At 38.4% G+C, this 22389-nt stretch overlaps 1 protein-coding gene across 3 annotated transcripts in view; it reads right to left on the bottom strand.

The window, feature by feature from the left end:
• TTC26 (tetratricopeptide repeat domain 26) overlaps positions 1-22293 on the bottom strand; it is a 47122-nt gene extending 24829 nt beyond the window's left edge. For 2 of the 3 annotated variants that reach the window (XM_010565851.1, XM_010565850.1), the window contains exons 1-9: positions 22156-22293; positions 21660-21752; positions 16829-16943; positions 9131-9180; positions 6729-6874; positions 5269-5440; positions 4794-4868; positions 3471-3573; positions 212-267 (exon numbers count right to left, since the gene is read on the bottom strand). In XM_010565851.1, the coding sequence (XP_010564153.1) occupies positions 212-267; positions 3471-3573; positions 4794-4868; positions 5269-5440; positions 6729-6874; positions 9131-9180; positions 16829-16943; positions 21660-21752; positions 22156-22293 (948 nt within the window). The remainder of the gene's footprint in view (positions 1-211; positions 268-3470; positions 3574-4793; positions 4869-5268; positions 5441-6728; positions 6875-9130; positions 9181-16828; positions 16944-21659; positions 21753-22155) is intronic. The other variant, XM_010565852.1, reaches the window with a different exon arrangement.
• Between the last annotated feature and the right edge of the window lie 96 nt (positions 22294-22389).

The raw sequence follows: 22389 nt of genomic DNA, 5'->3' as shown, positions 1-22389 counted from the left end.
ATAATAAATATGCTAAGTACTCATATATGCACATATATAATACTTTATGCATGCACATTAAGCCTATTGTTGCTAAAAGGATGGAAAACACAAGAGTTTTAAGAGTGGGAATGAGGCAAGCTGTCCTCAGGATACCAGTTTTGTATGTGGCAGATTTCATACCAGTTTACAACCTCTGTCTTTATGTACCATGATATCAGTTTCCAATTACCTGTGGAGCTGTAGGTTCCAGGTCCTTAATCAGGTTATAAGCCTCCTGCACATCATCTGAAATACCAGACGTTAGAATGCATAACAACCCATAGCACACTGTGTTAGAACAAGTCACTCATCCTCTACAACATTCCCCAATAGTCACAGACTAAGAAATAAAGCATTTAGACAGGAGGAGAAAGGTAACTATAAATCATTGTGAATTTATATCACAATGGTGATGGTTTTCTAGAACTCAAATAACAAACACGGAGTGAGTAATAGCTTCTTTATTACTACAATTTTCCTAATAGAGATGACTCGGCCCCCTTATTCATAATCCAGTGGCTGCCTTCTCAATGGTACAAGGTCAAGAGAATAAATCCATTGTCTTCCTGTCTTTTCTCTTCTCATATTTATTTACCCCTCAAGGAGGACAGAGTAACATGATTCTGAAGGGAAACTTCATCTTTTCCTTATCAATATTTCAAAATCTGTCCAGCAGCTCTTACCTGATCCTAATTCTAACAAGCAAAAAGCACTACTAGTATAGAAGCTGACATGTAAATTTTGAATTCAATAAACAACTTCCTTCCCACCCAAAAAATAAGTAAACTGAAAAGATCCTAAACTTTACCTAAATCAAACAAAGGTGTTGGCACTATGGTCGGCTTCATAAACCAACCTAGTGAAGATGCCCTTTTTACTAGCAAAATTTTGTTAATACAGCATTATGCCAGCTGCCCATAAGAACAAACCTTATCAAACAAAACTTTTTTTTGCTAGTACATACCATCCATACACTGTAGGGACAGTACTCCAGGGTGACTTAAGGCATCATACATTGGAGCTGCCAGGCTCCTTTCCAACCCTTGTGCTTTCCTACCCATTCCCTTGAGCAGTCACATAGTAAGCCAGCACAAAGTCCTAGACTAGCCAAAAGGAATCACTTTTTTCTTTTTTTTTCTTTCTTTTTTTTTTTTTTTTTTTTTTTTTTAATAGAAATAGGTTTTTTGTTAGTTTTGGCTAGCTCAGCTCCCCACCACAACCAAAAAAATGACAGCAGCCCTTACTTTCATCAGTATAGACCATTAACACAGAACTATGCTCTTCAGGCTCCAACAGAAGCCCCTAGCCGCTCTCACTGGAGCAGATTACAACTGGATACCTGGCCCCAAACCCTGCTAAAGTCACTACCTTACCTTAAAGAGCTGAAAAAAATGGGATGCATGTTTGTGCTTCAGTCACTCCAGTTCAAAGCATGTCTTAAGACAAGCCTACCTTTATTGGAGACCTTGTAAGTTTTGGAGGGACAGCTGTAGTCATTAGAAGTAATGACTTCTCACATTCTTAACTGATGCTGCTACACTACCAAGACTTTAAAATGGAAACTTAGCCGAACCAGGAAAATAGTTTTAATCCTAATTTCTCTTGGCCTCCTTTATCAATGTGCAACTCATTTGCATACCACAGTGAAGAACAGAACCTAACTAATGAAAATTACTGCAAGGTTGACAGCAAACGAGTAAACAAGACTGATTTTTAAGTGATGCAGATGTACTTTGTTTCTGTGTTAGTAGAACTGAATTTGAAACATATTATTGTTAACAATATTATTGGGCAAAATACTTGGTAACAATACAAATATTACCTATAGTGATATTGGCAACAATAATACTGGACATAGGGTGAGATGAAAGGCAGTGGACACAAGGTGGAACAACAGATGAAATTCTGACCAACCTGATCTAATTGGACCTGCCTTGAATAAAATGTGCTAGAGATCTCCAAAGGTCCCTTCTCACTAATAATGTGATTCTGTTATTTACCTAGAACTCTCTAAATTTATACAATATAAGGCAGGTGATAGTGTACTTTTAATAATATACAATTGTGACCATTTGAATTTATTTGATAATGTATATCTAATTTACAAGCATGAGAAAATTTAAATAACCTTATTGTCATTGTCTAGTGTCAAATAAAACAAAATAGGGATAGAATTGCCATATTTTGTGAAGACTGTGATGTTTGCAGATTACCAAAATCAGATTAATCAGACTTTTATTGCATGGTATTAGCCACAACAAGAATTTCTATAACTGCTAATAGTCATGACTAGTGGGGTATTCGAAAATTTGTCACAGTTTGAGTTGAACTGAAATGAGGCAGTGTTTCAATTGCACATGCAGACAAAAGAAGCAGTCCTGGATACAACTGAGCACCAAAGAGAAGTTATTCCAACTACAAAGATTAAATCTCACCAACCTTGTTGATTACAAACCATAAAGATGTTACTCAGAATCAGTATCTGAAACTCCAAGTCAATTACACTATAAAAAGCTCACAGAGCTTTTTCAAAGTACTGTGTTCACATATGGTCAGATTCCCCGATGAACTAACTGTGATGCAAAGAATATAAAGTTGGTGTGACTTATTTCTGCCAGCAGAATATATCTCCTTTTTTCCTGGTAATTTTCCAACATTTCAGAAAAAAATCGCAGGCGTGGACTTCATTTATTTAAAAAGTAAGAAAAGACATTTTTCTGCTTTCAGATGCTCTGGTCATCTAAATGTAAAGGTGACAAAGCACAAGGCTTCTAAGAAAGCCGAGAATGGAAAAGCAATCATCACATCACCTTATATTAGATGACTGCAGTTAACACCTAGTCATCACTCAGCCAGTCAACCCACTGTTGAATAAAGGAACACAACGGGAGAATAGGAATGGCTCTGAAACTAAACTCAGATAAAACACAAAGGAGTCAGGCAACTAAGGAGAGAAACAAGTGAAAAATCCTTTTCAACTGATTCTGGCTACCTACCTGCATTCTTTAAGAGCTGTAAAGTAGATTTGGAATGAAACGTCTTGTTCACAAACTGTAGCCATGTTCGCAGTCACTTTGGCTCATATTCTGTTTGTATTTACAGAAATAGTCGTCCTTGCATAGGACATATGCCTACCATTCACACATATTCAGGCAGAGGAGAGGTCCCCTCACTGTAAACGTATAAACACCACCATCCCCAAAGCCATCTCCCGCGACCCTAGAACCTCCAATACTCTGCTGAAGTAGATTTATTTGACTGCACACAATTAAAGCCCTTCTCCAAGCCATGGGAGCTCTTACATCACTATTTTCCAGAGGAAGAGAAAATTAAATAAATTACATTTTACTGCAAAGGAAAAAAAGGCATTTCATTGAATAGTCAGTTGAGATCAGATGAATGAAAGTTATCCCTGAAGCTATGAAAGAGCCAGAGAAAGGTGTATTTACCTTGCCGGAGATAGTAAATCACAAGATTCAGTCTTGCCTCAGGAATAACATCAACCAGGGGAGGCAGGATCTGCAAAGCCCCTTCTCCTCCTCGGAACACCACCTGCAGAGAAAAGCAGCATACTGATAACTGTGTATCAAAATCTTGTCTATGATCTCTTAATTCAAGGAAATTAATCCTTAAATTCCTATATTAACAGTAGGAAAAGGTCAGTGGTACTGGCATTAGCATAATCCCTACTTTTACATAACTCTAGAATGACAACGTGTGAAAATCTTTATTCTGAGGAATATAAAGTATTTAATCCATCAGTAGAGATAAACTTATTTCAGCTTTTAGCAGCTCAAAGCAGTGATACGTTATATATCAAAGATTTTAAAGAACAATATGGTCTGAGACAAGACTGAGGGGAACACATACAGAATTATAATTTGCTTATGATGTATGCATATGAAAAAATTGGGCTAACAACTCTGCATTTGTTTAGAATGCCACAAGATCCTAAATGATCAGGAGCAGTTGATTCTTTATACTTCAGTTTCACATGACAGTTTCTCCAACAAAACCTAACATATTTATTCAATAAATCACTGGCAAAAAGACCAACATTCAAAATAAAGAATGTTAACTTACAAAAGTCCTGTATGAAAGCAGTTTAAACTCTTGGGGAAAAAAAGTGTTAGCTTGTTGTGACTGCTCTTGGAAAATGACAAAGCAAGCAACTGCCCATCATTAAATAAAAGCAATGCACTGTTACCAGTTGTTCAGCAAAGAAATAAAACCACTGCAGGAAAAGTAACAGGTGATTAGTGACTCTTTTACTGTGGAACACCCAAGTATTTTGGCTTTTATCAGCATCTTCTTCCCTATGAACTGAACTCCTTGTTAAGTAATTTTTGGATGAAGACCATTTTCCCGAGCTATCTTAATTCCATTCACATTGCTGTCATACTAAATAAGAGTCCAGGGTCACGCATTCTGACTTGTTTCTACAGTGTCCTTACTGACCAGGCTCCACAAAATGTCTTGCAAAGGTATACTTACAGGACATAAATTATTTTAATATGCCTTCAGGGGTAAAAGCAACAGCATTATTATTTTCTTGACACAGTCTCAAACTGACAGGAAAAATTCCAGGGGAAAAAAAAAAATACACTTGATGGCACATTAATTATACAGGTAGAATTTCTGGAATGGGACTTACATGGCAGCAGAGATTCAATCGGGTCTGCAATTCCCAAAATATTCCATTTTATGAATCATCAAGAAAAGCTCTACAAATGAGTGCAGTTCATGTTAAATCCAAGAAATACATTACTCACCAGGTTGTGCTTAATGAGCTCCTTGCCAAACTCAAAAGATGGTGAGGTGCTGTCTGTTAAGTTCTTGAGCTCTGCCTGGAATTACATACATTCTAAAATTTTAACACGAAACCAAAAAAGCACACAAGCATAAATGGAGCTTCATATGAGCCCAAAAGCTGACAGAAAGACATCTCCAGCGGTGGAAGATTTTTGCCTTCCCACTTCTTTGTGATGATTTTTAGCAATTGGATAATACATATAGACACAAGGTCAAAAGTGGACTGGGAAAACTGTTAAGACCACTGTGCACACATGTGGACAGATGGCTTAATACCAGGGAAACCGAAATAGGTGACATTCCTAAGAGAAGGACACAACGACAAGATAAAGGCCATTATCAACATTACTGATTAAGATAGATAACAAGGAAAAGAAACCTGTACAGAATCTTGAACTAAAATAAAGGTGAACTGAAGGGCCGTCCAATAGATACCTCAGCAGCCTTCCCATTGTAAAGTCGGAAATGGTTACAAGCCTTAAGGTTAAGAGCAATGGTGCTGTCAGGAACTTGCTGAAGATAAACAGCTAGCACTTCCTGTGATACATCATAGTAATCCAGTTTGTAATAGCATAGGGCTACGTATACATTCAGAGCCAGGTACTCCCTGCAGGAAAGAGGATTAAGGAGAACATTTAAATCCCACCAGATAGTTTAACTACAGAACATTAAAATCAGTGATAAAGCTCTCAAATGTCTATACATCTTTTACAAACACATCAAAATCGGTGTTTCTGAGAAAAGCTTAGAGCTTTTAGAGCTCTAGTTTGTTAGCTAAGATTGCACAGATCCAGATCCAGATTCGCATTAGTTTTTTCAATGGCAGCTACTGCAGCGTTAAAGAATTACCTACAAACCTTCTGGTTTGCAAATCTGGGGAATGGCGGCAACTTCACACTAAGGAAATGCACAGAACATGAGCGCTGTATTTGGCCTGGCAGGATAGAATTTTCTATGCAATACATGCAAAGACATTTAATATGCACATAAAACTTGGAAAATATTTTAATGGATCTTTTTTTGTTATACCAAGTACAATTATTCCAAAAAATCCTTGCCATTACAAGCTATCAAGCCAGAAGAACTAGACACAGAAATAACACAGGCATTTGTGGAAACAGTAAGTAAAAGGATAATTGTTACAAAGGTTACTCGTTTAGCTTTGAGTGATTGATTCTACAGGACTTGGAAGTTAAAATGTCCTCCCCAAGCATTACATGACATACACATTATGATGGACTTCTCTGAAGCATTCAAGAGGAGATACTGCTAAAAGATAGCTATGTATTCTGCGACAGCTGTTTCTATTTTATTAAACAATACTTCCAGCCACTTAAGAATTCAATTTGTTCCTTGTTAAATTCTGAACTAAGAACTTGCAGAATATGATAGGAAAGCCATCAACAAATGTCATAGCAGGGTAAATAGAAATGGAAAGAATTTCAGACTTAAAGGAATGCAAGGAACTCTCTACATAAAAGCTGAGAACTGAACCCTTCTTAAAAAGGCTAAGAAGTGAAGGAGAAGTCAATAATCACAAGCAAGGGTCACCAGACTGGCCATCAGAGGGGAAAAAGGAAAAAGACAGAGCAGGTACATAACCATATATAATTTCAGAAGAAGTAAATAACAAAATAAAAAAAAGATCTCAGAAGGAATTACACAAAAACATCACTAAAAGCAAGCAACAGAGAACAGACTTCTTTTTAAACATGCATTTTTCAGTAGTGCTTTACAATGAACAAAATTGAGGGGGCTGCAACTTGTGCACATTTTGTGGTGGGAAAGGGACATAGTAGTTGGGGAAAATTCCTACTTTCAGAAACCAAGCAACTAAACAGAATTCAAATACCAACAGTATCAAAGACACTGCAATAAAGTTTAGAGATGCCCACCGATTATCAAGAAGAATGCGTTTGTAGATATCAATAGCTTCTTGGTAGTGGGACCGCATGTAGTGGATAGATGCCAAGCTAAGCTGATCTTCTGTAACGTCTTGCAGATTCTGGTGAGAGCTCATCAGTTTCTTCTCATCACTGAACTAAAAAGAGTGTGACACATTCTCAGAAGAGTTCAGCGAGAAAAACCGTTTTAATTAGCTGGATTAGTTTTGTCCTTGCTGGCAAACAGCAGGTGATTCATATTAAACATCTGGAAAACCTCTGTTACTTTAAAGTTAATTTAACCAGTGGACAAAGCCACACATTAAGGAGGCAGACCAGTTGAAACTAGGTAAGTGTGAGGCTAAAACTAAGTACATGTTTTCCTTTAATGTGTGATTTAGACATAATTACATTTCACATGCCTTGATGGATAACAGGGGAAGAGCTGAATTAATTATTTCACAAACAGAATTTTGCAACACAAGATTGGACTGTTATTATTCGAGCCAGCAGAAGTTTTGCTGTTTGTTGATCCAAATCTTATTTCGCTTGGATAACAGAAAAACACAAGACTTGCCAACACACAAGCACAAATTTTCACAAGACTTCTTTACAGCAGTAACAAATTCTCTTTCATCAGCTCCTTAAAATTCCAGTATCTTTAACTAAATGGTTTATTTTTAAAAGCATTGCTGTATAGCATGTAACACACACACAAGGATAAAAACAAAGAACAGAGTTAAACATACCCATTACATTTGTGTTATAATAGTAAAATTGAGGCTATTCACCTAATCTGTCTACTCAAATCACTTATTCTGATATCGAAATGTTTATGGTTGTATTTTTTACAAACTTAGGGAACAAAAGATAAGTAATCAATGTAAATCACTTGGCTAAGCAAGTCTTGACAAAACAATGGAGTAGAAAGAACAAATCGACCTAAAACTAGGAACCAGAAACTTTAGTGGGCTGGTTGCCCAAGAAGCTTGGCTATACCACATGAATCAGCTAAAAATGTGCCCTTTAGGTGAACTTAACTAATTATAAAATAAAGACCACACCTCTAGAAGTTAGGATGCCCGCCTCCACCTGAAGACCGTCACCCACTGAGCTTGCGCAGTAAAATTAAAAGATGCTGCACCTTTAAATGAAGACAAGGCACTATACACCAGTCTGCTTTAAGATATAGAATTATAGGCACAGTAAAAGGTTGATAAACAGTGAGTATGGTAATTATGCTAATTTACTATGTATAAATGAATGACTGTTGTAGTGCTGGGTGCACTAGCTTTGCAGGGATATCCCCTAGCACCCCTTGCTGCGCAGAACTGGCAATAAATAGCTAATACTTCAACAATGTGTGTTATTGGCTTGCACACTGGCTGAACGATCCCACAAGCTTTGGGACAACAATTCTAGTGCTTCCCTTTGCAGGTTCTGCTGATTCAACAGTAATTATGAATTTCTCTTACACACAAATTCTATCTTATGTATTCGTTTTTCATCTATCTGCTCAGTTTTCTTCAAATCCTTTTCCTCCCTCTTTCAGCCAGTCACAAAATGATACTCCAGTACAAAGGCAAGAGAAGTTGCTTAACAGAACTAAAGGCAATGGGCTTCAGAGTTTCGCAAAACCGTTTATGTCCAAAGACTAACTAGATGAACTAAGAACTATTCAACTTCTCTTTATCACAGACATCTGTAAGTGTCAGTGTCACTACAAAAATGTTTTAAGATTTCCCTCTTAAACTTAACAGAGATTTAAGTAAAGACAATCTGACATCAAAGCTAACATTCAGGTTTTATACTTTCTTTCAACTCAGTCACTTCAGTAGCACAATATTTGTTAAGTATAACACAGGATGGTAGAAAACCAAATTTAAGGGAAGATAGCTATGTGTGGTAAGTGAAATAAGCATTTAATTCTTGTTGAAATTAAAGTAAATTTCATGTTATAAACAATATGACTTCTTGGATACTGAATGACTTAGGAGGATCAGTAATAGCATACAGACCATTTTGGTCAAATTGCTAAGTATAAGACAGCTGCAAGTTAGGAAAACCTGGCACGCTTCAAAGAAAAAGAAATATAATGGCTTATACATTTCTGATTCTATTCAAGTTCCAGGTTTCTCATGATCAAAAATACCACCAGTTTCCTGTTGTATGACTTATGTGAAGTGTGTTGGTAAGACTTTGCTTAGATACGTGCTGAGGGCATCTATTCTGAGATCATGTTTTCACACTTACTTTCTCCTCCACATTTTAATACAGTAGGGTGGTTATGGAAAACATTTGTTCTTCTGCCACCACAGACATTTGAATTATTCTGCCAGGTTGCCAGCATAAATTACACATTACCAAATTGAAAAGAAAACAAACAATGAATGAGCGAAGAAAAGACATCATACCTTATGTGCCAGGTGAAAGAGTAAACGGTTCTGGAGACGACTCTTAGGTGCTGAAAGGAAAATTCAGTAAGTATCACTGCAAAGAACAACTTAGGGTGTCTCTTTTTTATTTTTAACTCTCCTTCTCAATAGACATGCATGCACCCATATTCTTTCATTAACTAGCCCAAGTACAGTTCTTCACTGACACAGCCTTTGCACGTCATGCCCTGGGGCAGATTCTACCAATTTTAGAGCGGTTTAAAAGCCTTCCTGCTTCCCATCTTCATTCCCTGACATTTCTTTTTAAATCCCTGTTGAAAATAACTTTTCATTGGCCTCCCACGAGCCTTAAAAAGTTTACCAATTGCACTATCATTTCCCTGCAGGGCCTTCTGGATAATTCTCTGGTTTTTTGTGACATGCAGCACAGCATCTTTTACAAAATAAAACGCAACAGTTAAACTCATGATCAAGGCTCCTTCTACAATGTGTCACATTTGAAGTGAGTTGTGATTCATAATTCTAGGAACCTTGTCAGCTTCCAGTGTATTGCAAAACCCATTGTTGCTACCATTTTATTATGTATGCACATTACATTATACTTAGTTCTAATATTTATTCTGTCCTCAGGAACAAAAGGCATGTGAAAGAATCCTGCACTCAGAGAAGATAAGATTCAACCTAAGATATGGGGAGACATTTAAGGGAAACATCTCCTTTTTAGAGCCACTAAAGTTCATGAAATTTCTTGCTCTAGCAGGATTAGGAATACCATTTAACTCACTCCATACGACACAAATTGTTAACTGCAGAGCTTTAAGTCACTAGAGCACGCCTTGTGCTTCACTGAGAGTGATAAAGGTCCTCGTCCAACAGAGCTATTAATTTATTTTGCAAGCAAACTTCCAAAAAGCCTTCCCCTGTTTCCTGTATTTTCTTTAGCGTACTCAGTTAATGAACACTCTCAGTCTTGCTCAGACCAACCAGCTGGCAACCTGTGTTCCACAGAAAGGATGCACATGGAATCTTTACAAAAAGCAGACTTACTTACTGTGTTTATGAGGCCACAGAAGTGCAGAGTTAGCAGAGCAACGGCCTGTAACACAAGGCTATAATTCTTCTGACAACCTAAACCATGAAAGAGGGCTCAAACCACCAAAATGTCTTCCCTCCCTGCCTCCAAGATGGAATTTTCTAGTAATAAGTTAGATTTTTTTTATTTTTTTAAAGCGGTTTAGGGAGAGATTTCCAGACTTCATACTCTTTCTCCACATAGTAAGAAAACTTTGTAACACAGTGGACAATGCCAAAATCCAGGCCATTCTCATCAGGTTGGCTGCGTAAGTCTGCCCACCTACTTCTGATAGGTATAGCAATTATTTCTCCCCTTTCCTCCTTACCAAGCTATGTTATTTAACCATGTTCCTAGCAAAAGAGGACAGTGAATTGTATCTTTAAAGAACTGCTATAACAGAGAAGTCCCCAAAGGCAAAGGCAGTATGAGAGTGTTCTTACAAAACCACATCTTGCAGGGTATTACTAGCAGAGCATGGAGTTGTTAAGAAGCTAAATGGTCTTCAATCTAGGATATATGTGGGAATTCTCATTAGCCTAATTATTAAAGAACAGAAAGTTTTTCTGATCTACAATCAATATTGTATAAGCAGCAGTAGTAGTATAACTGACACGACAGTACATTCTAGAAATTATTTCATCCATTGAATTAGAAAGTTAGAGTACCTTAATCTAAATGCATGTTCTTCAAAATGTTGTCAGCAATGATACTGTGGTAACTCCACATGTGCCCCAGCATTAACTGATAGGTTTTAATATCAAAGTTTAGAAGGGTTGCACATGGACCCCACATGTGCTTTTGTGCGAAACTTAAGCCAACCACAACCACCCTTCACAATTCAAAACATTTGGTCATCAAAGCCTCCAAAAATACAAGCAGGACCGATTGTGGGATTTACACTGAAAATAACATATTGTATAATCACCATACTATGAGTAAAGACACTAATGTTCCTGTTCTGAGTAGGTTTTGTTAGGTTTTTTTTTTGAGTGGGTTTTAGCATTAATTTCACTGTGAAAAATGTGACTTGCAAGCAATACTCCCTCAAGAATCTAACCCAAGGAATTCTTGTTTCACTGGTCAACCAATGACTGCAGTGCTGCCCTCGCAAACCTGGCATCTGATCTGACATCAAAATTATTATTTACTTCTTGGCAAAGCTGAAGGGTTAGTCCATGTTATTTTATACCTAAAAACAGGCAAAGGATGAAACCTGAGTTCTCATGGTGTGCATAGATATATGAAGGGAGAAAAAATGTCCTGCTTCCTAAGATATTTATGATACTATCCATTTGATATTCTTTAAAGTAAGACACTTCTACCTAATGTCAGCCAGAGAAGGAGAGGGGAAAAAACCAAAAAAATACAGTGCTATCGATATAGTAAGCAGAACCATGGAAACATTCAGTATCAGCAGTTTCTTTTCTCCCAGTGCCAAATGCATTTTTGGGGGGAAGACAAGGAAACTTATGAACAAGGTCAGATTAGCTTCCAGAAAGAATTTGGTTATGAATATTGGATAAAGCTGTTGTCAATCACTGGAGCAGGAAGTGATACAACTGCCTCATCAGAGATAATGATTTTTAAGGGACATTAGGCCTGTTCTTTTATTACTCTCTGCTGCTACCGAATTTCCTTGTCACTGATCTATTAGTGCTACAAGGAAGCACAATCTTCTTTTCCTGTCCTACTTTTTCAAGAAGACAACTGTACTTTTTTTTTTTTAATCAGTACTAAGCAATCTAGGGATCATAACAAACATGATGACAACGCTACATGGCAACAAACTCACCCTGCTCCAGGTCTTCAGCACAAGGCCGATACTAGACATCACTGAGGTAGCTGGATAGCATATATTTCTTTCCAGCTAGGAAACACATTGATATTCCTACGCTATAATTTTTTATTTTTGTCATGATCAGTGCTGATGTTCCAGGCACTAAAGTCATAGCTGACATTGATCTTAAAAGTGTTCCGTACATTTTTATGTGCTGACACTGACCAGGCACCTAGCAAAGTATTGTTAAAATATAATAAACAGCTACAATAAGAGTGAAGACAGTTATCTTCACTAATCATTAAACAAAAAGTTAAGCTCACTAGAAATGGCAGCTCAGACTCTTGGTGAGTTCCATTTTGCTGCCACAGGCAGTAAAAAGATGATGAAATACAGCCATGGACAAACTGACATTTGTGCCCTCTCGCAAGAGTGCCAGACAATGCTGGTCATGCACCCAGCATTAACAAATCCCATCTAGCAGACATAATGCATACACTATAGCAGCACTTCACACATTAACAGATGTAGTATATATCTTAAACATACGTAGCAGGAGCTGGTAGGAATGGAACAGGGCTGAGAAGGCTCCAGCCTGACAGCACAGAAAATATGACCAGAGGAAACCTTATTCTCCTGTCCCCGAGAAACAACACCCGGCTCACCTGAATACAGTAGCTGAATGAAGCCCTCTGTGCCTCAGAACCACAGTCTCACTGGTGGACAGAAAATGCAAGGGTATGGGAAAAATGTTTGGAAAAAACTGTGGTCCAACAGTGAGGTTCACACTTATACACACTTGAATAGCTCCACTGTTCTGTAGATTTCATTCAAGAAAATTCTGAGGACATTCACTGAAATTTTCACATTCCCAAAATACTTAAAAAACAGTTCAGCTATGTTCAGTTACTTGCAATATAGACATATTTCATTTCAGTCGTGCCTAAGCACAGTAAATTAAGGATCATCAAAAAACTATCAATTATTCCTGTTCTGTAGCTTCCACTATACTTTAAAAAGCAAACCAAGAAAATAAGGTTAGTAGTTTTTAAAGTTTAAATATGTATAAATCGATTTTTTTTTCCACTTGTGTACTTTGAAAGTTCCACATATCAAACTCTGCTGGTTCAAAACCACAGCTAAAATGTAATGAAAATGAACTACTGTTCTCAAGAAATACAGTACAAACAGAAAGCAGGTAATTTTGCATGTAGGTGAACATGCAGTCTAAAGAAAAAGAAAACCCACCAACTTTTCCATGCCCACTTGTAATTGCACATTTTCACTGGTGACAGCTATCTGACACTTGGCAAACACTAATACATGCATAAGCAAAACTGATTTGGAAAAATGTCGTTGTTCTTACTAACCCATCTCTGTCCTGCTTTTGTACAATATTGCTCCTTCCAGTATAGGCTGTGAAATGAGAAGTAACTCTGTTCAGTTAAACCACATTCGGATCTGACACACACAGAGTTGTGAAGAAGTACAGTAATTACAAAGCTTTGTCCATCAAAAATTACAAAGGAGAAAAAAAAAAAAATTTAATGACTGGTTCAGCAACACAACCCTGTCTGTACATGAATCTTTAACTGTAAAATTTCGTTTATCCTAAAAAGACTTTTTCATAACAGATTTAACTGCAGCCCCACTTATGTGCACATTTTGTGGTTTAAAAGAACACTGCTCGTTCTTGTGTTTTTCTTAATGCAGCGCTAGCCAATGGCTTCTGAGAGCACTTCGCAGGCTTCTAAACACTAGGATCAGTTGCCAGGACCACCATGTAAGTGTGCCAGGCTGAGTTTCTCATCCTTGCAAGGCACAGGAACTGGGAATGCAACATAAGGTTATTTGGTTTCATAATTAAAAAATAGTAATTTATTATTATTATTTATTAAACCAAGATCAAGACTTTCAGCCTCATTCTCCCAAGACTAGATGGGCTAGCACATGGCATGGAAAACATATGTTCAGCCAATATATGAGAGCACAGACGCAAAAGGAGTAAACAAAGCATCACTTGGCAGCTTCACTATGGGATGACTATGAAAAAACAGTAGCTGACTTGAAGTAACTCTACCTTCACCTCAGATCCAGGAACATTAGTAACTGTAATATAAGGGGACAGCAGGGAAAAAGGAGAATCCAGAAATATCTGAGAGGAATTTGGAAGAAAGCCTAGAGGAGATAAAGTACAACTGTAATGAAAAACCTTCAAAGGAGGATTTTTCTTTATTGCCTTTTTGCTCTACTTCTTATGTTATATTTGCAGTAATTCTGGTTTATATGACTTTTGATATACAGATTTATTCTTTCCTGAGAGAATGTACCATGAAGTTTTAATTAAGTAATGACAAGCTAAGAGAACACTTCACATCTATTATAAAATAAATATAAAACCTTGCTCCACAAGAGATTGTGGACTATGTATCTTGTATGAAATGTAATAATTACCTCATGGCTTTTAATGCCAATTTCCTAATTTTTAAGCATCCTACATATTTTGTCTCAGACAATTAACAATAATTTTCTTAAGCAACATAGCAAGAAGGAACTTCTATTTGATGTCTAGATATTTACATGCTTGTGTGGAAAATCTATTCCAGAAAGCTACCTGACATTTATGTTCCCTTTCACACAGCGATTCCATCACTGTAGAAAATTAGAATTATAGCTGAAAATATATTATTTCTCCCTCATTTGTTTTAGCACTATGCTACTTTCAGGGTCTTAGCATAACTGCAGCAATAAACAGCAAGCAGTGTGCAAGAATTCAGGCAAAATAATCCCAAAATAGCAATAGTAAGCAGTCCAACACTAACACTATCTACCATTTTTTCAGCAGTATTCAAAGCAGTGCTGGATAAATGGTGTTCTAGAGACGTCACCTGTTGTGTCTATATCCAATGAAATATTTTGCTTCTTCAGGATCTTTGCAAAACCATGGAAGAGATCACAAGATGTGATGGCCTCAGTTGTCAATAACATATTGTGAACACCCATCACTGACGCAATCCTAAAATGTTAAAAAAAAACCCTAAAAGAGGAACTGTCTTGAGCAAAAATAAAATGGTTCAACCTCAGTGTAAGAACGACTGAAGTGATGGGAGTGGAAAGGGGAATATACACCACTTGGAAGCCTTCAATGGAGAAAGAACAAGTATAACAAATCTTCAGCTCTGAGTGCCTCCCCACCAAGCTTAAGCAGCCAGCAATCATCAGTATTGCAGTACTTACAAGAAAGGTTTAGCACCTCACTATAAAAACTGGCATGCTGTCCTTTTTAAACAATTACATAAAATCAGGAACTGATACTACTGGCACAAGCACTCAGTTATTCTCTGTTCCCTCCCTCATCTACACTCCCTACGTCTTGCACTCCTTTTTTAATATTCCTGCCCTTGCCTCCAGCACCCGAGTACCACTAACTGCACCCCCTACCCTGCCTCCCACCATGCTACTATGAACTAATCTGAAGGGGCAAGAAAAAATTAACCTTCTCTCAATTCCAGCTCACAGTTAATAAAGGTGCATGCCCAGCTGTGTATCTGTCATCTCTAGAATGGATTTCTGTAATTCACATGATGTGAAGCTGATAACAATGACTCCAACTGGTATAGGATGCAGCCGCTTGCTTCCCCCATGGTTTAGGTCACAATGACACCTCAAGCTCTATTGCTCAATTATTTTGGGAGTCCAGTTCAAGTTCTAGATTGTAATCTCCAAAGCTCAAATTTGTGGTACATTAAAGATTAAATTATTATCTGTGAATATTAAAAATGTACACACATCTTGAACAATACAGGTAACACAAAGCTCTCTGAAATTTTTTACAGTTGGAAACAAAACATTTCCAGTTGTGGGATTCAAGCTCAATGTGATCTTTCAGAGGATTTTAAAGGGATACGAGAGTGTAATTATTTCTAAAAAATACTACAATACTGTCCTTTTTGAAGGCACTCCTCCACAGTAGCAGAAAGTACACAATTATTTTCTCCCTACCCTATTTTCAGCCCAAGAATAGAAGACTAAAGAAAGAAAAGCGAAAACTCGTATTTCAATAAGAGTTTTATCCTAAAAAGGCAAGAGTCAGAAGTTGACCAAAAACATCACTACTACTAATTCTGCTTAGAAAGCACTGAGATACTATGGTTATGGGAAACAATATAAATCACTAAGATAAATAGAAAGTGAATGGGTAACAAAATTAAACTGCAGAAACGTTTTTAGGCAGTAAAAACTGCCTTGAAATCTAATTTCCATTCCTCTTCTTGAAATGATCCCATGCACGTTCAGATTAAAGTGGAACTGTAATGACGTGACTGCAGTGAACTCCACAACTGGAAGAATCAGATACCTAATATCTGACTGCTAAGGCAACAAGACCACATACTAAGTCACTCAAACTATGCAAACAAAGTCCTTGTCCACATCAGGGAGAATGCTAAACTCTCTCGGATGCTTATTTTTTGATATTTTTCACTAGCCTAATTAGCTACATCTGCACTGGCTCAGAGACATGGAGCCAGTCAAAAGAAAAATAACTTTCTGTTGCTGGTCAGCGTATACTGGGTTTTGTATTTAGAAATTAACAAGAGAAATTATTTTCCAGATGCTTCTTTCAGTTCCAGCTGCTCCACCTGCCCAAGGTATTTTTAGAAAGCAAACTGCGTCATAACTCTTCTGTTAAATGAAAAAAAAAACCCCAACCCCAACCCCAAAAAAACCTTAACCAAAAAACTTTGCTCAAAAGTATCCTTTATTCCTATGAAAAAAAAACCAAAACATTTAATACTTTCTCTAGAAATCACTTTAAGTGTTCAAGTCAAGAAGTAGTTCTTTCCATCAGAGACATACATCTCACCTTTCAAGGCTGCTTGTTCAGCTTGCATATACATTCCCAGAAAGAAGTATGTACAGGCAAGGTTCACCCACACATCTGCATTGCAAGCTGGTTGTTTGGTTAAGGCCTCATATTCCTGTAACAGAAGAGAGGGCTGATTTTTTAAAAATGCGTAATAGCACAGACTTATATTAAATATCATTCTCTCTTCCACCATTTTGCAATGTATCATTAAATTACTGAGATCACACGACTTATTCTCAAGTCCATTGGAGTTCTTACAACTAAATTATTACATTTTAACCAATGTCCCTAGCTTTTTTTTGTTTACAGCAATAGAACAGACAACAGGGACAAGCAGTGCTATAAATCTTCACTGTAGGAGCACGAATTCTGTCAATATTGAAATTATAAATATATAATTATATAAATAGTTTTTCTATATTATTAATATACTATTATTTATATTTATAAAAGATTAATATATTAAAGTTATAAAGGCATCAACATAACCAACTTTTCCTCAGTCTTTTCTGATGCTTTCCTAACTTCTCCTCCAGTCAAAGCCTGGGAGCCATAAACACCGGGGAAATCTCTTTGTGCATACTTACTACAGCAAGTGTTAAACATGCTTTTATAAACCTGTAAGTAGTGTCTTAATATACATTAAAACAGTGGTCTCCAAAGTGGGGTGTGTGCACCCCAGTGGTTGTGCAAGACAATACCATTGGGTGCAGGAAGAAAGCTTTTTTGGTACGCTTAATAACCAAAATAAATATTTTTAAAATAGTGTTTATTTCATCTTTATCTCACCCTTTCTTAATTTCTATTTTTATATTATGTAATTATAAACCATACACATTAGTACAGTAGTACATGTATATAATTTATTAAAAAATATATATGTATGTATGTACATTGGGGGTGCATGCTCAAAAATTTTTTACTGATGGGGGTGCATGATCAAAATTGTTTGGAGACCACTAAAATACAAGCCTACAAGTCAGCATTGGACAAATTCAAGATTTCCTAACAGATAAAGATATAATTATAGTAAATATTACTAAATTGTGTCTAACTTCACCATTTCCCATTTTAAGATATACAGCCAACAGATACAGAAAGCCACTAGATACCATATTCTGGCATTTCTTACACATCCACATTCGTTACCTATCCTTAATACTGCCACGTAAACTGCTTCATCTCTTATTTGCGAAACAGTAAAAACTTAAGAGATCAATCTTTCAATCTACTATTTTTTAATGAAAAACCCCCCAACTTTGCAGCTGCTGAACAGTGATAGTCTTGAGGATAAACACCTTTGCTCTGCATAACAATAGTTACTAAAACCAGAGGCAGGGAGACCTCTCGATGCCATTTTTTTTCCCTCTGTCAGGTTTGTGTTAAATTACTAGGAAGGACCATCCCAGTGAAGATGCATCCTGCTGGTGCTCCTGCTCCCCACCCAGCCATGTCCAACAGGCAGCAGAAGGCAAAGCAGGCAGGGTCACATGAGGTTTTCACAAGACCTGCTGAAAGAATGCCATCCACATACTCCTAGTCACCATAAGCCTCTCATCCCTCCCAGCAACACAACCCCTTGCCGACTCTGTACTCTTCCTCCAAACATATAAATCCGAACTTCCCTCTGCCTAGGGAGAGTTTACCAGATTGCGCCACCATGCGTGGAAGACTTCTTACCTCTGGGGGAAAGGCACAGATGTATGTATAGCACAAGATGAAATAAGCCATGCCCAAAGGACAGTGAATCCCAAGAACAGAAATATGCTGACAACAATAAAGATTATAGTTTGCAAGCATAAAGAAATTTTTTTTCTGTTGCCAAGTGAAAGTAAACTGCACTCTCAAACAGAGAAAATACTGGTAAGGTATGCCCCTTAAAAGCCAGCTTGGTCTTGCTAGTATTTCAGGGACTAGCTGTCTTTCAAGAAGATTTAAAATAAATACATAAATAGGAAAAGAAAAAAAATTTACATAGAGGCCAACCTTTCCTACTGAGGCCAGTTCAGTCTTGATGTAGGCCTGTCAAGGAGCTCTGAGAGACAGGCCACTGCTGTTTATTGGGACCATCTGGAATCTTTCAAAATCCGTTCAGATTAAGTGCACCCAAAGGTCTCTTTCAGCTATGGCTTCAGGAAGATTAATTAGAAAAGACAAAGTGCATAAACACAAGTCATGTTCTGGCTTGGCCATTCAAAGCAAGCAGTAAATAAAGAGTGCTCTAGCAGTACCAATGTGAATCTATGGAAACACAGTAAATAAAAATGAGGACTATTAGTGCTCCTTACCCTGTAGTTCTGGGCCATGAGCCCAGACTATGTCTTATTGCCCCTTTCCTCACTAAAAGGCATTCAACATCAGTCTCTCAAAAGACTACTACTTCACAAGAGCTTTCCCCTGTCCTCTCCAAAAAAACAACAAAACCAAACAAACTAAATATCCCCAAAGCTTTCCCAAGAGTCAACCTGTGGCATGTTTTTGCCAACCAGGAGCACAACAACTTCATGCTATTTCACCCTCCTCCACCTCTCACACTTACCACAAGACACACGCGCTTTTCCTCAAAAGCAGGCTGCCAGGTTGATTGCCTACAACTATGGACAGCTACTGACAATGCTGAGGTGAGCAGGATTCTGCTCAGTGCCCTTATTACTTGTCTGGATTCTCCAAGCCCATAAACACAGATCCTGAAGACCCAATAAACAGGCCAACCTATAGGGCTGCCCCACAAGTGCTCAAAGGAGGTGTGGAGACACTCATTGTAACCCTGCTACAGTCATGACAGAAAACCCTAGAGAACTTCCCTGAGCCAAAAATCCATCTTTTACTTTTTAGCTTCAGCTGTCAGGAACTTGAGTGTACCTGTATTCTCACACTTCCAGCAGAAGTACTCAAGGAAGACCAGATACTGCTCATGGATGAGCCATTACCCTAGTATAGCCCTGTTCCTTTCATGATATACTTTGACTGAAATGATCCTGAGCAAAGTCAGGGTAGGCAGGAGGTCCCATCCAGTGAAGAGATGGACTGGCTCCTGATTCTCTGCTAAGAGGGAGGCAGCAGATAGGAGAGATGAGAGGAAAAAGATGATGGATGGTGCAGTTTTTAAAAGCCTGAATCAACAGCATCACCTAGTGGTGAATCAAACACCACATACAAAACCTAATCTCCCCCCCCCCCAAAAAAAAAAGCATGCTCACGCTTTCGTTGAAGGAAACATTTAAAATCTACTCTAGCTATAAAAGCACCTATTGAGTATTCCAAATAGCAAAATTTATTTCAAAGGAATTGCAAGTTATTTTGTATACAAACATTTTTCTTTTTTTAAACTTTCACTTCCTATTAACACCTAACATCTAGATAGAAATTAACTACAGCAACTAATTTTTACATTCATAATCTTTAAATTGCACAACTGTAAACATGAATATTAAGTTACCACTATGTCCTATACTACTATTCTACATTCTATACTGTGCATACTGTCAATTTGATTCACTGAGCATTTCTAACATCTCCAACAGATGTTTCCTATTCAGTTTTTCAAGGGGGAACGTGCCTTGTGAACTTACTCAGGAGCCTTAGAAATTCTATTTCCGCCTCGCATATGAATCTTGGGCACTTGACCATGTATTACTACAGTTAAACACCTAATTTTATCTAAAAGAGAAAATATAATCATTGTTCTATAATCTATTTCTCTATGGTTATTTTCTTTTGTTAATACTTCAAATTATCATCTGTTTTTGATATTTCTTCCAGGGAAAGCAAGTTAAAAGACTGCAAAACCAGCTATACTTCACAATTATTCTTCACAGTGAATCGTGATGGAGATGTCCCCCAGCTGACACTGACTGAAACCAATACACCTTAAACGGTGCAGTACCGCGTTGTATGGACCCAGCAATTCACATCTGTAGGAATACAGCAATGAGACAAACAATGCTTAGGCAGACTGAGTTGTTTTCAAATCTTCGCTGGCTTATACGCAGCCTTGTGGGTATCGCCACACCACTCCACAACACTCCCTGTTCTGGTGTGCATACTGACTCCAGCCCTCGGACGTACAGAGCAAGGCAGACAACAAAAATTTCTTAAGACTTCTACAGAGAAATATGCTAGCACAACTAAGAAGATAAAGGGATCCCAGGGACAGCGGCAACAAATTGATTGGCAACAAATTGAGTTTCGCTGGAGACATAAATGGACGCAAGAGAAGAATTGCATATGGACTCATACACTGAAAGAGACACAACAGCACTGTATGGTGAAAATATTAACAATGTAGGCATATTTGAATAATCAACATGTCTTTTAGTGACTTAAAGCTTTTGGCAAATAAGAATGTCTCATTTCATTGAATTACCTAATACAAGAAAACATAGAGAAGAACAATAAAGTACATTAAATGGCCAGGGGCATCAACCTCTAAAGAAAGAATTAAAAAAGCACGCACATTACAGATAAGCTGCACAATGAAGACAAAGGCATAATTAAACCTGAAAAACGAAACTGTGAAAAACTAGCTGTAAAAAGGGAATGGAAAATTTAGGACATGAATTATAACATTTAAAAGGACAAATTAGGCTATGGAGCCTAGTATTAAATCAGACAGTAGGTAACATTTAAAAAGGTCTATTTTCATAGGCAAATACACTTCTTTTCAATCCAAACCGCTTTCCACAGCATCTGCCTTACTACCCTACATTTGTTACCTTAAGTGGCTGGCAGAACTGTTCCCCATTACAGAACGTTTTCCTCCTGTTGTCATCGCTTTATCACAACATCCCGTTTTCCAACCTCGGGGAGCAGGATTTCCCCACCTTACCTCCAGTGCTCTCTTGTAGTCACCCAAATGAAAGGCAGAGTATCCGATCCAAAGGTCAGCATCCTCCTCCTGTTCACCCACGTGCCGTTTAAACTTTGTAGAGAAGAAAGAATAAAGAATTTGGACAGCTGCCACACAGTTTATAAGGCCCCACAGGCAATCAAAGTAAATACTAGGCCATCTTTTTTCTCGGATGGTTTGGCAGCTGCGGATGCTGCTGGGGTGGAGCTGCTCTCGTGTTTCTGAGGGAAGCAGCACGCAACCCTCACCTGCCAACCTAGTTCTGCGAAGCGAGGGGAAACGCTGCCGCAGCAGGGCCGAACGGCCGCAGAAGGAGGCGAGGGGGACGCAAGGCAGGGGAAGGGTTTCCCTCGTCCCGCAGCCCCGCCGGGCACGGGCCCGGCGACGGCGGCACTGCTCTCCCGAGGGGACCGGGAGAGCCAGGGGGCCGGCGGCCCCCTCGGGCCGGGGTCTCCACCCCCGCCGCGGCCGTTACCTCCAGCAAGGCGATGGCGCCGGTGAAGTCCCTCAGGGCCAGGAGCTCTTCCAGCTGCGGCACCTTCTTCCCTTTCTTCCTCCGCCTGTCCGCCGGCGGCGGGGTACCCCCCACGGCCGGCTTGGCCCGGGAGAGCATCTGGGCAGAGAGCAGAGCGGAGCCGGGTCAGAGCGGGACCTCGGCGGGGCTTCCCCCGCCCCAGGTGGGGGAAGCGCCGCACCCGCCCCGCCCCGC

Source organism: Haliaeetus leucocephalus, unplaced genomic scaffold (genome assembly GCF_000737465.1).
Source record: "Haliaeetus leucocephalus isolate CR32 unplaced genomic scaffold, Haliaeetus_leucocephalus-4.0 Scaffold196, whole genome shotgun sequence".
Classification (NCBI taxonomy): domain Eukaryota; kingdom Metazoa; phylum Chordata; class Aves; order Accipitriformes; family Accipitridae; genus Haliaeetus; species Haliaeetus leucocephalus.
This window is presented reverse-complemented; position numbering and strand designations above follow the sequence as displayed.